General features: G+C 38.7%; 1 protein-coding gene across 7 annotated transcripts in view; it reads left to right on the top strand.

Annotated features, from left to right (window-relative positions):
• CEP78 (centrosomal protein 78) overlaps positions 1-14,414 on the top strand; it is a 52,794-nt gene that overhangs the window by 7,547 nt on the left and 30,833 nt on the right. For all 7 annotated transcript variants that reach the window (XM_075128700.1, XM_075128699.1, XM_075128704.1 and 4 more), the window contains exons 2-7: positions 1,727-2,009; positions 2,602-2,777; positions 3,311-3,383; positions 4,035-4,138; positions 11,389-11,563; positions 13,582-13,695. In XM_075128700.1, coding sequence (XP_074984801.1) covers positions 1,757-2,009; positions 2,602-2,777; positions 3,311-3,383; positions 4,035-4,138; positions 11,389-11,563; positions 13,582-13,695 — 895 coding nt within the window. In that variant the 5' untranslated portion in view covers positions 1,727-1,756. The remainder of the gene's footprint in view (positions 1-1,726; positions 2,010-2,601; positions 2,778-3,310; positions 3,384-4,034; positions 4,139-11,388; positions 11,564-13,581; positions 13,696-14,414) is intronic.

Here is a 14,414-nt window from a genome sequence, read left to right as displayed (position 1 = left end):
ATGTTCCTTTTATCATCTTCAATGCAGCTTCCTCCTGAGAAGGAGCACTTCTCATGATGTTGTTTCATTTGGGCAGCCAGGCCTTGCATTTCTTTGTTGCACTGTTTGCATTTTGCACATGTCTGTCTTACCCACAGGTAGAGGAACTTCATTAAAATATTCCCAAACTGGGTCTCTTTTACGGCCTGCTGCCATTATAGGTTTTCCCTTCCAGTGAGAGAATGGTATAGTAGATCTCAAATCAATGAAGGCTACACTCAAAGACCTCAAGACTTCTGGAATATGCTGCTCAAACAGTTTCACTTTTGTTTCTACTGCCTGCCTCTCCCTTCTCACATTTATCTCCAGACTTCTTCTCCTTGTCCAGATCTATTCTGCCCCCAACAATCTTCTATTCATTGAGCTTTTTGAAACTTTGCACTTTTAGAGAGAGATAAGGGATTGACTCGGTGTACACACATTTTCAGAGGGACAGTAGGGTTGAGGTCTGTTATTTCTCACCTCTATATATCTATTTATTTTATTTATTTTAAAACATTTTTGCTGTTAACAAGCATGTTACCTCTGGAGACACAATTCCACAGTTTGAGAACTGCAAAACTAAGCATCTGTGATGGTATTTTCTAGACTGAGCCCTGAGTCCCATTGGGTAGATAGAAAGATTAATCTAAATAATCTCTACAGAAGCCTGTGGAACCCCATGAGATTGGGTCCCTAATCCATGAACTATTGGAACTCATTTACAAAACTTTTCTTAAACATGACATGAATATATTGTCTCATACTATAGAATTAGAATTTATAATCCCAATTCCATGATGAGATATCTTTGAGCTATAATGTATCTTAATTAAAACTATCTTTAGATATGCTTTTTGAGGAAAAAACCTTTGATCAAAAAAATCCGATTTAAATTATTAAAAGAATCCAGGTGTGTGTTTTTGTTTTTTTTTAAATCCTTGATTTTTATCCACCCTGTTATGGTCGAGCCTGGAGACCCTAACCATGGATTAAGGCCCCATTGTGCTAGGTGCTATACCAACACATAACATAAATACTTAGATTGTAAGCTCTTCTCATTCTAAGATGAGAGACCCTGATGCATAGAGAAAGCACAGGATAACTGTGAGATGATTACTCCAGTTCTTTTAGAATAAGAAAACTCAATTTCTGGTGGTCTGCCTGCAGTCAGTGAAGCAGCTTCTCAGTGGTTGCAGCTGACAAGTTCTGGTTTTGATTATTTTCTATAGTTGGACTATCCCATAGTAGTAGATTAGATTCCTGTCCAGCAAAGCATTTGAGCATGTGCTTAATTTGGAAGATGTGAGCAGTCCTAGGAGTAAGGATCTCATTGCTGTATGTATCTCATTGCTGGATCAGGACCTAAGTCAGCACCAGCTTAAGGCATTGAGCATTTGACAAGAAGCACCCAGCATGTGGGAACATGGAGTCTTGAAAGATTAGCTTTATAGTAGTTAGCACGTGTCTGTGAAGGAATCAATGTAAGGGTCTTTCTTTCCTTCCATCTCATTCAGCTGGGTATAGTACTTTAAACATAATGATACTGTCTTTGTGTAGGTGTGAATTTAGTGAATTGTTCAAATGTAAGCTTTATTCTGGCTTTTTTAATATTGTGTGCCCATATGTTAATACTGAAAGCAAATAACATTAAATCTACTGTTCAGTGGAATCAGTCTGTCTTTTATTTTTTTTCTTTCTCCCTCAGTTTAGAGAGAAATTCAGCACATGAATAGAAATGATTGACTCGGTCAAAATAAGGAGACAGAGCACCTTGGATTTTTACTCTCACTATGAATTTCTTTGTGCCGTTCAAGGCTCTGTCCCACTAAAAACTGTGAAAGCTAATGTGAATCAGGGCATTCTTGAGCTAAATGCAGATCGCCTCAAGGCTCCTGACTGGGCACCACTTCTGAATGCTATCAGGCATAATAAGACTTTGACTTCTGTTGTAATAAGAAGCTTTCATCAACAGGGTCTTGGAGAATCAGGTTTGTAATGACCACTTGAGATTGTAATTATATCTGTTTAGATGGGAATTCATTACAGGAAAGCTGGGAGGAGGTGTGTTTTTTTTTTTTTAATGGTTTACTATCATGTCCTCTTAGTTAAAGCACAATAACTCAACTTTCAGCACAAGATTGGTCTATCACAACATAGGATTGTGTGGTGTGAATAACATCAGCTGGAGACACTTAGTGGAGCTCTCTCCTTTCCTTTTAATGGTCCACTAGGTGGTGGTGATAATAAATCCAAGAGGTATAAAAACGAAGTTTCAGGCATTACTTCTTGGGGATAGGAAAAATGTTCCCTATGGCCAGTTTATTTATGTCTGTTAAGGTTCCCGCCCTTCTGGGTTTTGGCTTCTGCGGGTGATAGGATACTGGATTAAATGAATAACAGTTCTGATCCAATATAGCATCAGTGTGTGTATGGGGGGAAAAAAGGAATAATTCTTCAGATATCACGATCATAAAAGAAAGAAATAGGGAGAAATTCTGGCCCACTTACCTCAATGGCAAAAATCCCACTGATTTAGTGGGACCTGGATTTTACCAGTGATTCACTTTTGTTGTTTATTAGGGGCTGAAAGATATAAAACCTACTTTAGAAGACGAATTCCAGCAATTAGATCAAAAGACATGACTACTCAATTATGTAAAGCCATCAGAGGTTGTCTGAATGTGTCAAATGCTCTAAAAAATTTGGAACTTGAGGGATTGCTTCTAAGAGAGCGAGATCTAATATTTTTAACAAAGGTAAGACTTCAAATACACAAAAAACCCAATGTATACCCTTAGCAATAAAGATGTTGGGTGAGATTCTATTTTGCACTTCTTAAAGGTTCACCACAGATGTAGGTGGAGCTATGGTAGATTTAAGTTTCTTTTTGCCCTTGATTATTCTCAGGGTTGGAGAGGCCCCTAGTGTAACTTAGACAGATCTGGGGACCTCTCAAAGTTACTGCAGCCTCTTCATGTTGTCTGGCATGTTGCAGTCCCCCCCTCACATGTCCTCCCAGCACTACCCTGGCCTCCCCCCTTCACTGGAGTTTAAGAGGGAGTGCTTAGAAGGCAGATTTACAGCTATCTTCCGCAGTTTCTGCACTAGGAGGCTCCTCCCTCAGACACAAATAAGGCTTTTAGGGCCCCTTTGCACAATTCTGGCCCTTTTACATGCATAAAGGAGCCATAGTGGGAGTGAGGACCACTACTTTTTCTTCAGATATGTGCTATTAAAATGCTTGAATAACAATTTTAAAAAAATGTTTTCAGTGATTTTTATTTTGAAGGGGTTGGCCAAGACGTCATCTTTGGAGAGCTTGTCATTAGCGCATTGTCCAATTGGAGATGGAGGATTGGAAAGTAAGTTTTGAAATTGAAAAGGAATAGCCTAAGGTGATCTGTGTCTTTTGTGGTGGTGCTTTTAAAATACCTTTTTTAAAAAAAAATCTCATTGTTTTCTGTTATAATCAATATAAATTAAAATACAGATGGAACAATCATGTTCACTTTGAACATTGTGAAATTTTGCATGTAAAGTGCAAGACTTGTCATTGCTGTGACTATCTATCTTTTTCTTTTTTTGGTGTTTGGTTTTGAGTATTCTTCACACTGAAATAAAGTAGTACCCTACTGGTATGCTGCAAGCAAATAAACTCTTAGGTTGAAAAGTTCCTTTTGTAAATCTTTACAAGTCATGAAATACATTAGCTAACACTGATATCAAGTGAAATATCTAAACTGCTTTAACATGAAATATAAAGCATGTCTGAAATATACCTATTTTAACAATATTTCATGTTTGTATGCAAAAGGTTATGGAACAGTTTTAAAATATTTTTATTTAAAATAATTAATATACTTCGCTCTTCTACAGTAGTTCTTCATTCAAGGATCTTGGTTCTTTCCGAATGCTAATTATGCCTTTATAACACTACTGTAAGGAACATAAGTATTATTCATTTTAATGATCTGACTGTATTTTTTTTTTTTTTTTTATCTTTTTAACTTCAGCAATCTGTCAAAGTGTGAGGAACTCAGCCAACATCAAATCTATAAATTTTACAGGATGTAGTTTGACCTGGCGGGGAGCAGAACACTTGGCCAATGTCTTAAAGGTAATCTACCTTTTGTAAAGGCAAATATTTAAATGGATTCATGTAATGTATATACGTTGTGATTCATAGCTGAGTCTAGTATGTGAACACTATTTATTTATGTACTTTAATATTAATACGTCCTGATACTATAGGAAAAGCTCTAGTGTAATTCACTGCTAGTGTCACACGGGGTTCCCAATATTTCTCTTAAGATGATATCTCTTCAGTGAGAGAACTGCTGCTAGCAAGATATGCATATGTGGCTATTTTTGATTACATCCCTGAAAATAATAGAGGGTTATATGATGAGAAATAGTTCATGCCATATGAATGTTTAATGTGCTGAGCTATGTTATTGGAGTCTTAATGTAATCCTAGTTCTACATATCCCAGTTTGATTAGGTGACTTGAGACCCAGTTAAACAAACAAAGTACTTAAGCATGCGCATAACTTCAAACAGTGAAGTCAATGGGACTATTCGCATGCTTAAAGTTACATATATGCTTTTATACCGCCCAGAATTAGGGCCTATGAGAGCACAAATAGTCATTCTAATTTTAATTGTTTGCACTACAGTTTAGCTGCTGTCTTCTTTTTGTTGATAAAGAAACAAGCTAAGCTTATGCACATCAGTAGTTCAAGGAAAACTATTGTACTCTTGGCAATGCAACCTCCTCTTCTATCCCAAGAATTGAGGGCCTGATCCAATGCCCATTGAAGAAAATGAAAGTCTTTCTACTGAGTTCAGTGGGCTTGGATCCGGACTGTAGGCCTTATGGGCTGTATTTGATCATTTAGAAACTGTTAAGCCATGAAAGGAAAAACAGATATGCTTAAATTAGAGCTGCATAATTAAAAATATTGTCTAGATGGCTTTCTAGCTGAAATTTAGGCCCAAATCAAAGACCGCCTGGCTCCCAGACTGTCTGAAGTATACACTGAGGCTTTTGTTAAAGACTCTTTTCCTTCTTTAGTGAATGAATCCCTAGTTTCCGTCAAGCTTTAAGCCAGGCAAAGATGCCCAAGAATGTGCTAGCTATTGCCCAATACCCTTAATGAACTCTGGCATTACTTGTCTAAAATTCTACCTGGATGACTAAAAAAAATAATGAGGAATGTAACGCTGCTTACACAGGATTTTTACAAAAGAGACGTGGGTCAGACAACACTCGTCAGCTTCTCCGTGCTGTCCTACTATTAAAACCCTTCAGAACTGTTCTGTCACACGTAGAAAAAGTCTTTGTTCCTCAGCCTACAAAAATTTGGATTTGGTCCCTCTTTCATTTCCTGGATTAGACTTTTGTACTCCAATCCTAGCTCCCGTGTTGTAACCAATTATATCCTCTCTCCTCCTTGGTACAAGACAGGGATGTCCCCTCTCCTCCCCCCTGTTTGATTTGGCTTTGGAGTCAAATACAAGTTATAGTGCCTAGGGTTCCCAAGAGATGAAAATATGCCAGCATGCTGATTATACATTTTTATTCACTTCCAACCCTCTTCAGACCATCCCCAATATTACAAACTGCTGAATTGTTCAGGAAAATTTCAGGGTAGAAAATAAATTGGCATAGGTTGGTGACTCTCAGTATCTCTCAGGGGTGCTCAACTTTCCCTCTCAGATTATAGTTTTCATTGGCAGCAGGCGGAAATCAGGTAGTTAGGAGTCCTCTTTTCCAGAGACCTAAGAAAAATAGTCAAAATTGATTTCAATTCTTTTATCACACAGATGGTTTTGGATTTACATAGATGTCAGGCCCTCCTTCTATTCAGGCAGAGTTAAAATATTAAAAACAAATGTTCTCTTGTGACTTCTACTTGTTCTTAGCTCCTTGCTCTGTTTCTTTTCAAAATTAATAACACTTTTAAGAACTCCTTGTGCGGTATGGGCAACAAGCCCAGAATATTCTTTGGAAAAAATGCAACTGCCTTTGGTCTACTCAACTATGTATCCTGAATCATGAGTAAGGCAACACAATGGTGTGTCCCTCTCCTCGACACCCAGGCTGTCATACACTTTAAGGCCAGAAGGGACCATCGTGATCATCTAATCTGACCTCCTGCACATTGCCGGCCACAGAATCTCACCCACCCATTCCTGTAATAAGTCTATAACTTCTGGCTGAGTTACTGAAGTCATCAAATCTTTATGTAAAGACTTCATGTTACAGAGAATCCATCATTTACTCTCATTCAAACCAGCAAGTGACCCGGGCCCCCAGGCTGCAGAGGAAAATGAAAATTCCTAAGGATCTCTGCCTATCTGATATGGGGAAAAAAATCCTTCCCAACTCCAAATACAGTGATTAGTTAGTCCCTGAGCATGTGGGTGAGACCCACCAGCCAGACACCTGGGAAAGAGTTCTCTGTAATAACTCAGAACCCTCCCCATCTGGTGATCCATCTCTGACTGTTGGAGATATTTGTTAATAGCAATTGCAGCTGGGCCATCTGACTCTGTAGGCAACCTCATCATACCATCTCCTCCAAAAATTTATTAAGCTCAGTCTTGAAGTCAGTTAGGATTTTGTCCCCATTATTCTTCTTGGAACTTTACTCTTTTGATGGTTAGAAACCTTTGTCTAATTTTAAGCCTAAACTTGTTGATGGCCTGTTTATATCCATTTATTCTTGTGCCAGTATTGGCCCTTAACTTAAATAACTTCTCTCCCTCCCTGGTGTTTGCTCTCTATAAATAGATCAGAGGGATAATCATATCTCCCCTTTGCCTTCGTTTGGTTAGGCCAGGGGTTCTCAAACTGGGGGGTCGGGACCCCTTGGGGTCGCAAGGTTATTACATGGGGTGGGGTGTCATGAGCTGTCAGCCTCCAGCATTTATAATGGTGTTAAATATATTTAAAAGTGTTTTTAATTTATAAGGGGGGTCGCACTCAGAGGCTTGCTATGTGAAAGGGGTCACCAGTACAAAAGTTTGAGAACCACTGAGTTAGGCTAAACAAGCCAAGCTCTTTTTTCTCCATTCCTCTGATCCTCCTAGTAGCCCTTCTATGGACCAGTTTGAATTTATTTTTCTTAAACATGGGAGACCAGAATAGCACACACTATTCTAGAGGAGGTCTCACCCGTGCCTTGTACAGTAGTAATACACTTCCATAACTTCACTGGAAATACCTCACTTGATACATTGTAGGATTGCATTTGCCTCTTTCATGGCCACATTGCCTTGGCAGCTCGTAGTCATCCTATAATTGACCAGTACGCCCAGCTTTTTCTCCTCCTCTGTCACTTCCAATTGATAAGTCTTGTTATTAGTCCCTAAGTGCATAACTTTGCACTTAGTATAAATGCTCCCAGGTTATGCAAGACCCGACTTACAGAACTTTTTCTGTAGGTGCGGATTTGTGTGAGCTAGAAATAGGAGGTTGTGGGGTGGATGTTTTTTTGGGTTTTTTTGGCGTAATGGTCTGGTATACGTTTCCGACTTATGCAAAATTCGAGTTACGCAAGGCGTTCCGGAACAGAATGATTGCGTAAGTCGGGCAGTGTCTGTACTATTAGTTTTCATCCCATTTCTATTACTCCTGTTTTCAAAGTCGTCCAAATCTTCTTATGTAATATTCCAGTCCTCCTCCATACCAGCAATACCTCCCAACTGGTGTGTTTATATGCATATTTTATTAGCACACCACTTTTTGTGCCAAGGTCATTAATGAAAATATTAAATAAAAGTGGTCCCATGAATGATCCCTGAGGAATTCCACTAATAATTACACGCCTTCCTGACAGTTCATCTTTCAGCATGACCCCCTTTAGTCTTCCCTTTAATCAGTTCCTTACCCACCTTTCAGTTCTCCTATTCATTCCCATCTTCTCCAGCCCCAGTTGTACATGTAGGAGGGAATTGTCATCCCACTACCACCAGAATCAGTCCTAAACTTAAACTTCTACCCTTTCTTTAGGGAGAAATCAGTCACAGTTTTGCTGCTCAGAAAGCCTGGTGTCTGGTTGCTTCTAAATTTAAATATCATTGTCTTTAATTTGGGATAACTTGAAAAATGTACTGCCCATAGACCTATTCTTTGGCCTGATAGGATTAAAAAGAGATTTTGAGCATAAACCACATAATTAAAAATATTCCTTCATGCCTCACCTATGCAATCTGTTTTAGAAACTGAAATCCTTTGAAAAAACTTTGACCGGGTAGAGCTCGGATCGTAGCCAAATATCTAATTCTACAATGGTAGAAGTTCCAAAGGTGCCCAGCTACCAAAGATTGGTACTCTGACTTGGTTAACGTGCCGGCAGTGCAATAAATAATGTTTAGCAATATTAACAACCAAAATGAACGTCTAGATATGTGGTCTGCATTTTTTGAAGTATTGGAATAATCAATTTAATTCCCCAGTGGGTAACCTTGTCTGCAGTGCCCTCCAAGACCCTAGGTCCCACTCATCTTCTGAGACTATCCCTTCCATCTCTTGTATCCCCCCACTCCACCGCCCTTTCCTCTCTGTTTTATCATTTTTCTCTTATTCTTTTTTACTTACCTTTCAAGCTTTTCTTTGGTCCTCTCTTCACTTTAAATACCATTTTTCCTTCTTTTGCCTCTTTCCCTCCCCCCCCGCCCTTGTGTTCTTTCCCCCTTTCTAAAGAAGTGATTCTGGAGAATAGTTTGATTTTACTTGTATTACCTATCTTATTGTATAATCTGATAATGTCTCTCAATTCCAAGTTAGATATCTATCTTTTCTTTCTCATCTGTTATATTTATTAGCTGTGTTAAAATAATAAATGCCAATGGTGAAGACTCCTCCATAAACCTTGGTACGTTTTTTCAAGGATTAATTACACTTAAAACTATGTGCCTTATTTCCAGTTTGGTTTGTCTAGCTTCAGTCTGCAGTTATTGGATCTTGTTCTGCCTTTGTTTGCTAGATTAAAGATCCAATTATCAAGCACCTGTATCCCATGTAGGTACGTAAAAACTCTGATCAAGTCATCCCTTAATTTTCTCTTTGTTGAGCTAAATAATAGACTCAAGAAGCTAAGTCATTCTGAAACATGTTTTCCAGTACTTTAATAATTCTTGTGGCTTTTTGAACCTTCTCCAATATGTCACATCCTTCTTAAATTATGGACATCAGAATTGGATGCAGTATTCCAGCAGTACTCTCACCAGTCCCAAATACAGAAGTAATATAATTTCTGTATTCCTACTTGAGATCCACCTGTTTATGCATCCAAGGATCATATTAGCCCTTTGGCCACAGCATTGAACTGGAAGTTTGTGTTCATTTGATTATCCACCGTGACCGTTAAGTCTCTGAGTTATTGCTTCCCAGGAAGAACTCTTTATTAAAAAGTCTTTATTCATAAAGATAGTTGTGGGGCTGGTATCCTTTTACTGATGGAAAAACATCAGTGCTTATCTTTTAAAAGTTCTAGAATGCCAGTTCTGAGGCTTAATTGTTGTTTTCCTTTGTACTATAAATTTTGGTTTAAAAACAATAGTAGGACATGATGAATGACACTGTTCCCTGTCTACCCAGCAATGCTGAGTGGTATATGGTGGGTATGTTTGGGAAATCTGTGTCTCTAGGAGACGGAGAAGAGGCTATAAACTTGCTAGATGGCTTATTTCTTTCTTGCTTTTGCGGTTTTTGCATTAGGTCTTTTGTATACATATTAACATACCTTTCTCAAAGAGCAGTTACCAGTGATTTTTCAGTCAAAGTAGGAGGACATACCAAATGGGGTCCTGCAGGGATCTGGCCCGTGTTTTTGTTTGTAATGTATTTTCATTAATGACTTGGATGATGGAGTGGAGAGTAACGCTCATAAAATTTGCAGATGATACCAAGCTGGGGGAGGTTGCAAGTGCTTCGGTGAGCAGGATTAAAATTCAAAATGATCTTGATAAATTGGAGAATTGGTGTAAAATCAGCAAGATGAAATTCAGACTGATGTAAGGTACTGCACTTAGGAAGGCAAAATCAAATGCACAAATATAAAATGGGGAAAAACTGGCTAGGCAGTTGTAATGCAGAAAAAAGACTGGGGTTATAGAGGATTACAAATTGGATATTAGTCAACGATATGATTCTGTTGCAAAAAAATGCAAGTGTCATTCAGGGATATTTAAACAGGAATCAGAGTAGCAGCCATGTTAGTCTGTATCCGCAAAAAGAAAAGGAGTACTTTTAGTTTCTAAGGTGCCACAAGTACTCCTTTTCTTTAAACAGGAATGTCATCCACAAGAATGACATTTGGCACTGGTGACACCTCACCTGAAGAACTGCATCCATTTTTGGGCATTATGCTTTAAGAAGGATGTGGACCAATTGAAGAAAGTCCAGAGGAGATCAAGAAACATAAGAGGTTTAGAAAACATGACCTATGAGAAAAGATTTAAATAATTGGCCATGTTTAGTATTGAGAAGGTAAGACTGAGAGGGTACCAGGTAATGGTCTTCAAATATGTGAAAGGTGGTTATAAAGAGGACGATGATCAGTTGTTCTCCATGTTCAGTGAGGGTTGGAAAAGAAGTAATCAGTCTCATTTTCTGCAAGGGAGATTTAGGTTGGATATTAGGAATAACTTTCTAACTATAAGGAATGTTAAGCTCTGGAACTGGTTACTTTGGAGCTGTGGAATCCCTGTCATTGGTGGTTTTTAAGGACAGGTTAGACAAACATCTCTCAGGGATGGTCTAGGTAGTCAATCTTTCTGCTAGGGAGGGTGAGGTAGATGATCTTTTGAGGTCCCTTCCAGCCCTATATTTCTTGGATTAATGAGCAAATCAAGTTTGCAATTCAAGGCTCACAGTGAACATTTCATGCATAACAAGCTCAATGATTAAAATTATTTAAATATTTTTTCAATAATAGAAGAGAAAATGGTAGAACTATAAGGTGTGTTTAAACTAAAATATTGGTCTTTGTGAAAATAATAATAAGAAAAACATTTTAATGAGTGTCTGTTAGTAAAGACACAAGTGTCAAAGAGGCTATCGTATATCTCAGCTTGATAAAAAGCAGGCAGGGAGATGCTGAAGGAATTCTCTGAACCTGGTTTATATTTTACTTCATGAAATTATCAGTAATAAGCATGTGACTTAATAAGCATATCATAGGCATAATGTGTAAGAGCATGATTGTGTGTATTTTTCTTAAATTCAGTAACATAGTTGGGTTTTATTTCATTTCAATAATAGTAATTGTAAATTAATCATTATTTTAATTAATCTTCTTTGCATCAGTGTTGATGGCTTCACCTCACCACTAATGTTAACTTGTTCTGTTTTCAAAGCATCAGGCAATGAAAAGACACGGTGAAGCTTGGGCTGAAAGCCTACGCTACAGGAGACCTGATTTTGACTGCATGACAGGTTTGAGGCGTATCACTCTCAACTGCAATACACTTGTTGGTGATCGAGGTGCTAGAGCCTTTGCAGAATGTCTTGGAGAGGACCTGTGGCTGAAAGGTATGGTAAAATATTGTTCTTTGCTTCTAAGTAGGGTGACCATATTTCCCAAAGGTAAAACGGAAGACCAGGAGGGGTTTGGGTGAGCGTCACTGCTCACCCAAGCCCTGCTGTGCGGGGGGCTGGCATTGCTGCTCTCTTCTTCCCTCCCCCCCTCCCCCCCCGCACCCTGAACGTTCCTACATGTCCCATTTTTTGGGGAAAACTGGGCATTTGTCCCATTTGCTTTTGACAACTGATGATCAGGTGGCAAGAGCAAATGGGACAAATTCCCAGTTATACCAAAACAATTGAGACCCCTGAGTCCCTTAAAAAGTGGACTTTCCCAACCAAAACGAGATGCACATTGGCACATTAGAAATTGTCTTAACAGTAGCTGATTTGCATCTGTAATAAATGTATAGGTAATATTTTCTAAGTTTCAGTATTTACAAGCTGGGGATAACGCTTACAAAATATAAATCTAGTAGCTAATATGTGGAGAGGTTTTATAGAAGAAGAAATAATGTTTTCATGGTGATTAGACACTACTTGGTATTTAATTCTAATTTTGGTAACTGTAATTTTGTGAAACTCCTGAACAAATTTTGGTGGCACTCTTATAAGGGTCTTCATCTACTGTACATAAACCTTAAGGTGGCTATAGAATTCCAGATATCTTGGCTTTCTTACAGCTCTGTAATCTGGAGTAATTTATTAGTTGTAGAACTTTATTTTACCTTTTCAGTATGTTTGACTGTGGACCACATCTGGGAAAATACTGTGGCTGTACAACATGAAAGAATATTGCAAGATACGGCAAAGTTACAGCAAGTTTAAAAGTATTGGATAATACAATTATCTGCATAGTGATGTGTCGTGTTCCCCCCCCCCCGTGAAATACTGAAGCCAGTATTTAAAACCTAAGTTATTGAATTTATTTATTGTCTCCCAGCAGCTGTTGATTGGTGTTGAGCACCATTACATTTAATATTGCCTTGCATATTAGACCTTGCTTCACTGCTGTTCAAGTTAGCAATTTTCAAAACCAATCATAAAGATAACTGAGTGTATGCGATGATGCGATAGGGATTTTTAATTTAATGTAAATGTTGTTCAGAAATATTGTACAACTGCTATCATTTAGTGCAAAAGAGACCATTCTAGTCAAGAGTATTCTGGATTTAAACATAAACCTTTAAATTCTGCTGATATTTCAGTATTTTAAAAACTTTTAAAAGAACAATCCTCTTTCTGTTCACAAATATTTATTTTCTTTCATGTTTGTCCAGCAGCCTAAGTGTCCTTTAAGCTGTGCAGCAGCCTTTTAAATGCCATACAGGTGCTCAGGGCAGTGGCCGGGAGAGATGCCTCTCCCTCGGCCACGGATCTGCTGCAGCTGGGGGAGACGCGCCCCTTCCCCAGCCTCAACCCAGCCTGGTCCGGACCTGCCGCGGCTGTGGGAGAGGCACCTATCCCATGGCCCCAGCCCCGGAACTGCCACAGTGGGGAGAGGCTCCCCTCCCGCCCAGCCCAAGTGCTGCTGTGCGGGGGAGTCCTCTCTCCCGGTCGCAGCCCCAGGGCAGCCTGCACCCCAAATGCCTCATCCCTGGCACCACCCCAGAGCCCGCCCTGAGCCCCCCACCACATGAATTTTGTTATGTGCACCAATATGGTGGTGATGTGTCATACATCACCTCCATATTGGTGCACATCACCTCCATACTGGTGCACATAACAAAATTCATTCCACACATGGGTGGGAAAAATTAGAGGGAACACTGCCAGCAGCTGTATCTTGAAACTTTGATATCTGATAATGACTTAAATGTTAATCTCCATCCTGCATTTAAAATATTACCTTAGCTCTCCCTTGGGTAGAGTTCAGAATACTATTTATTTATGTATTTATTTTGGTTACTCGCAAGACTCTTAGGTGCATGCATGTGGATGTTTTCATTATGGATAGATTAATTATGTGAATTATTCGTTTTATGTGATGCAACTGAGTAATGTTTAACGTTTTTTAAACATTTCAGCACTGGACATGCAGCAGTGTGGAATTTCCAATGATGGGGCAAAATCATTGTTAGATGCTTTTCAAACTAATACAACTCTAGTGATATTGGATGTAAGAAAAAATCCATTAATTGGTACGTACTTTTATCTGTCCTTCCATTCTGATTAAAAAACAAAGATATTTCATTTATACCTTTTTAAAAAAATGTAGCACTTTCAGAAAAATTAAACCAAATTTTACTGAATATTTGCCAAGTACATTTTAAATAAAGGGAGATGTTGACTTGTTTTATCTCGCTTTATTTCTGTGATTAGGGCTGTCAATTAATCGCAGTTAACTCATGCGATTAACTCAAAAATGTTAAAACTGTGATTAATCAGAGTTTTAATTGCACTATTAAACAATAGAATAACAATTGGAATTTAATCTTTTGGATTTTTTTCTACATTTTCATATATATTTTATTCTGTGTTGTAATTGAAATCAAAGTGTATATTTTTATTACAAATATTTGCACTGTAAAAATGATAAACAAAAAAAATATTGCACTACAGTACTTGTATTAGGTGAATTGAAAAATACTATTTCTTTTGCATGGAGTGAAAATTACAGATGCAGGCATAAGTATACTGACGCATGAAGAAAAGGGAGTGTGTCAGTATATTTATGCCTGCATGTAACTGGGCCCTGGCGGCGCCTCCTGCTGGTCGTCTTAAGGAAGTTCCAGCCTCTGGAGCACCCTCTTCAGGCCGGTGTCTCGCCTTGCTGCTTCCTTCTGTGACCCTCCCAGGACCCCGGTGCCCCTTTCACTGGGTGCTGTGCCCTGGCAGTACCCCACAGTTCTGGGTCTCC

This window comes from Caretta caretta, chromosome 5 (assembly GCF_965140235.1).
Source record: "Caretta caretta isolate rCarCar2 chromosome 5, rCarCar1.hap1, whole genome shotgun sequence".
NCBI lineage: Eukaryota > Metazoa > Chordata > Testudines > Cheloniidae > Caretta > Caretta caretta.
Note: the sequence above shows the minus strand (reverse complement) of the source record. Positions and strands in the feature narration are given on the sequence as shown.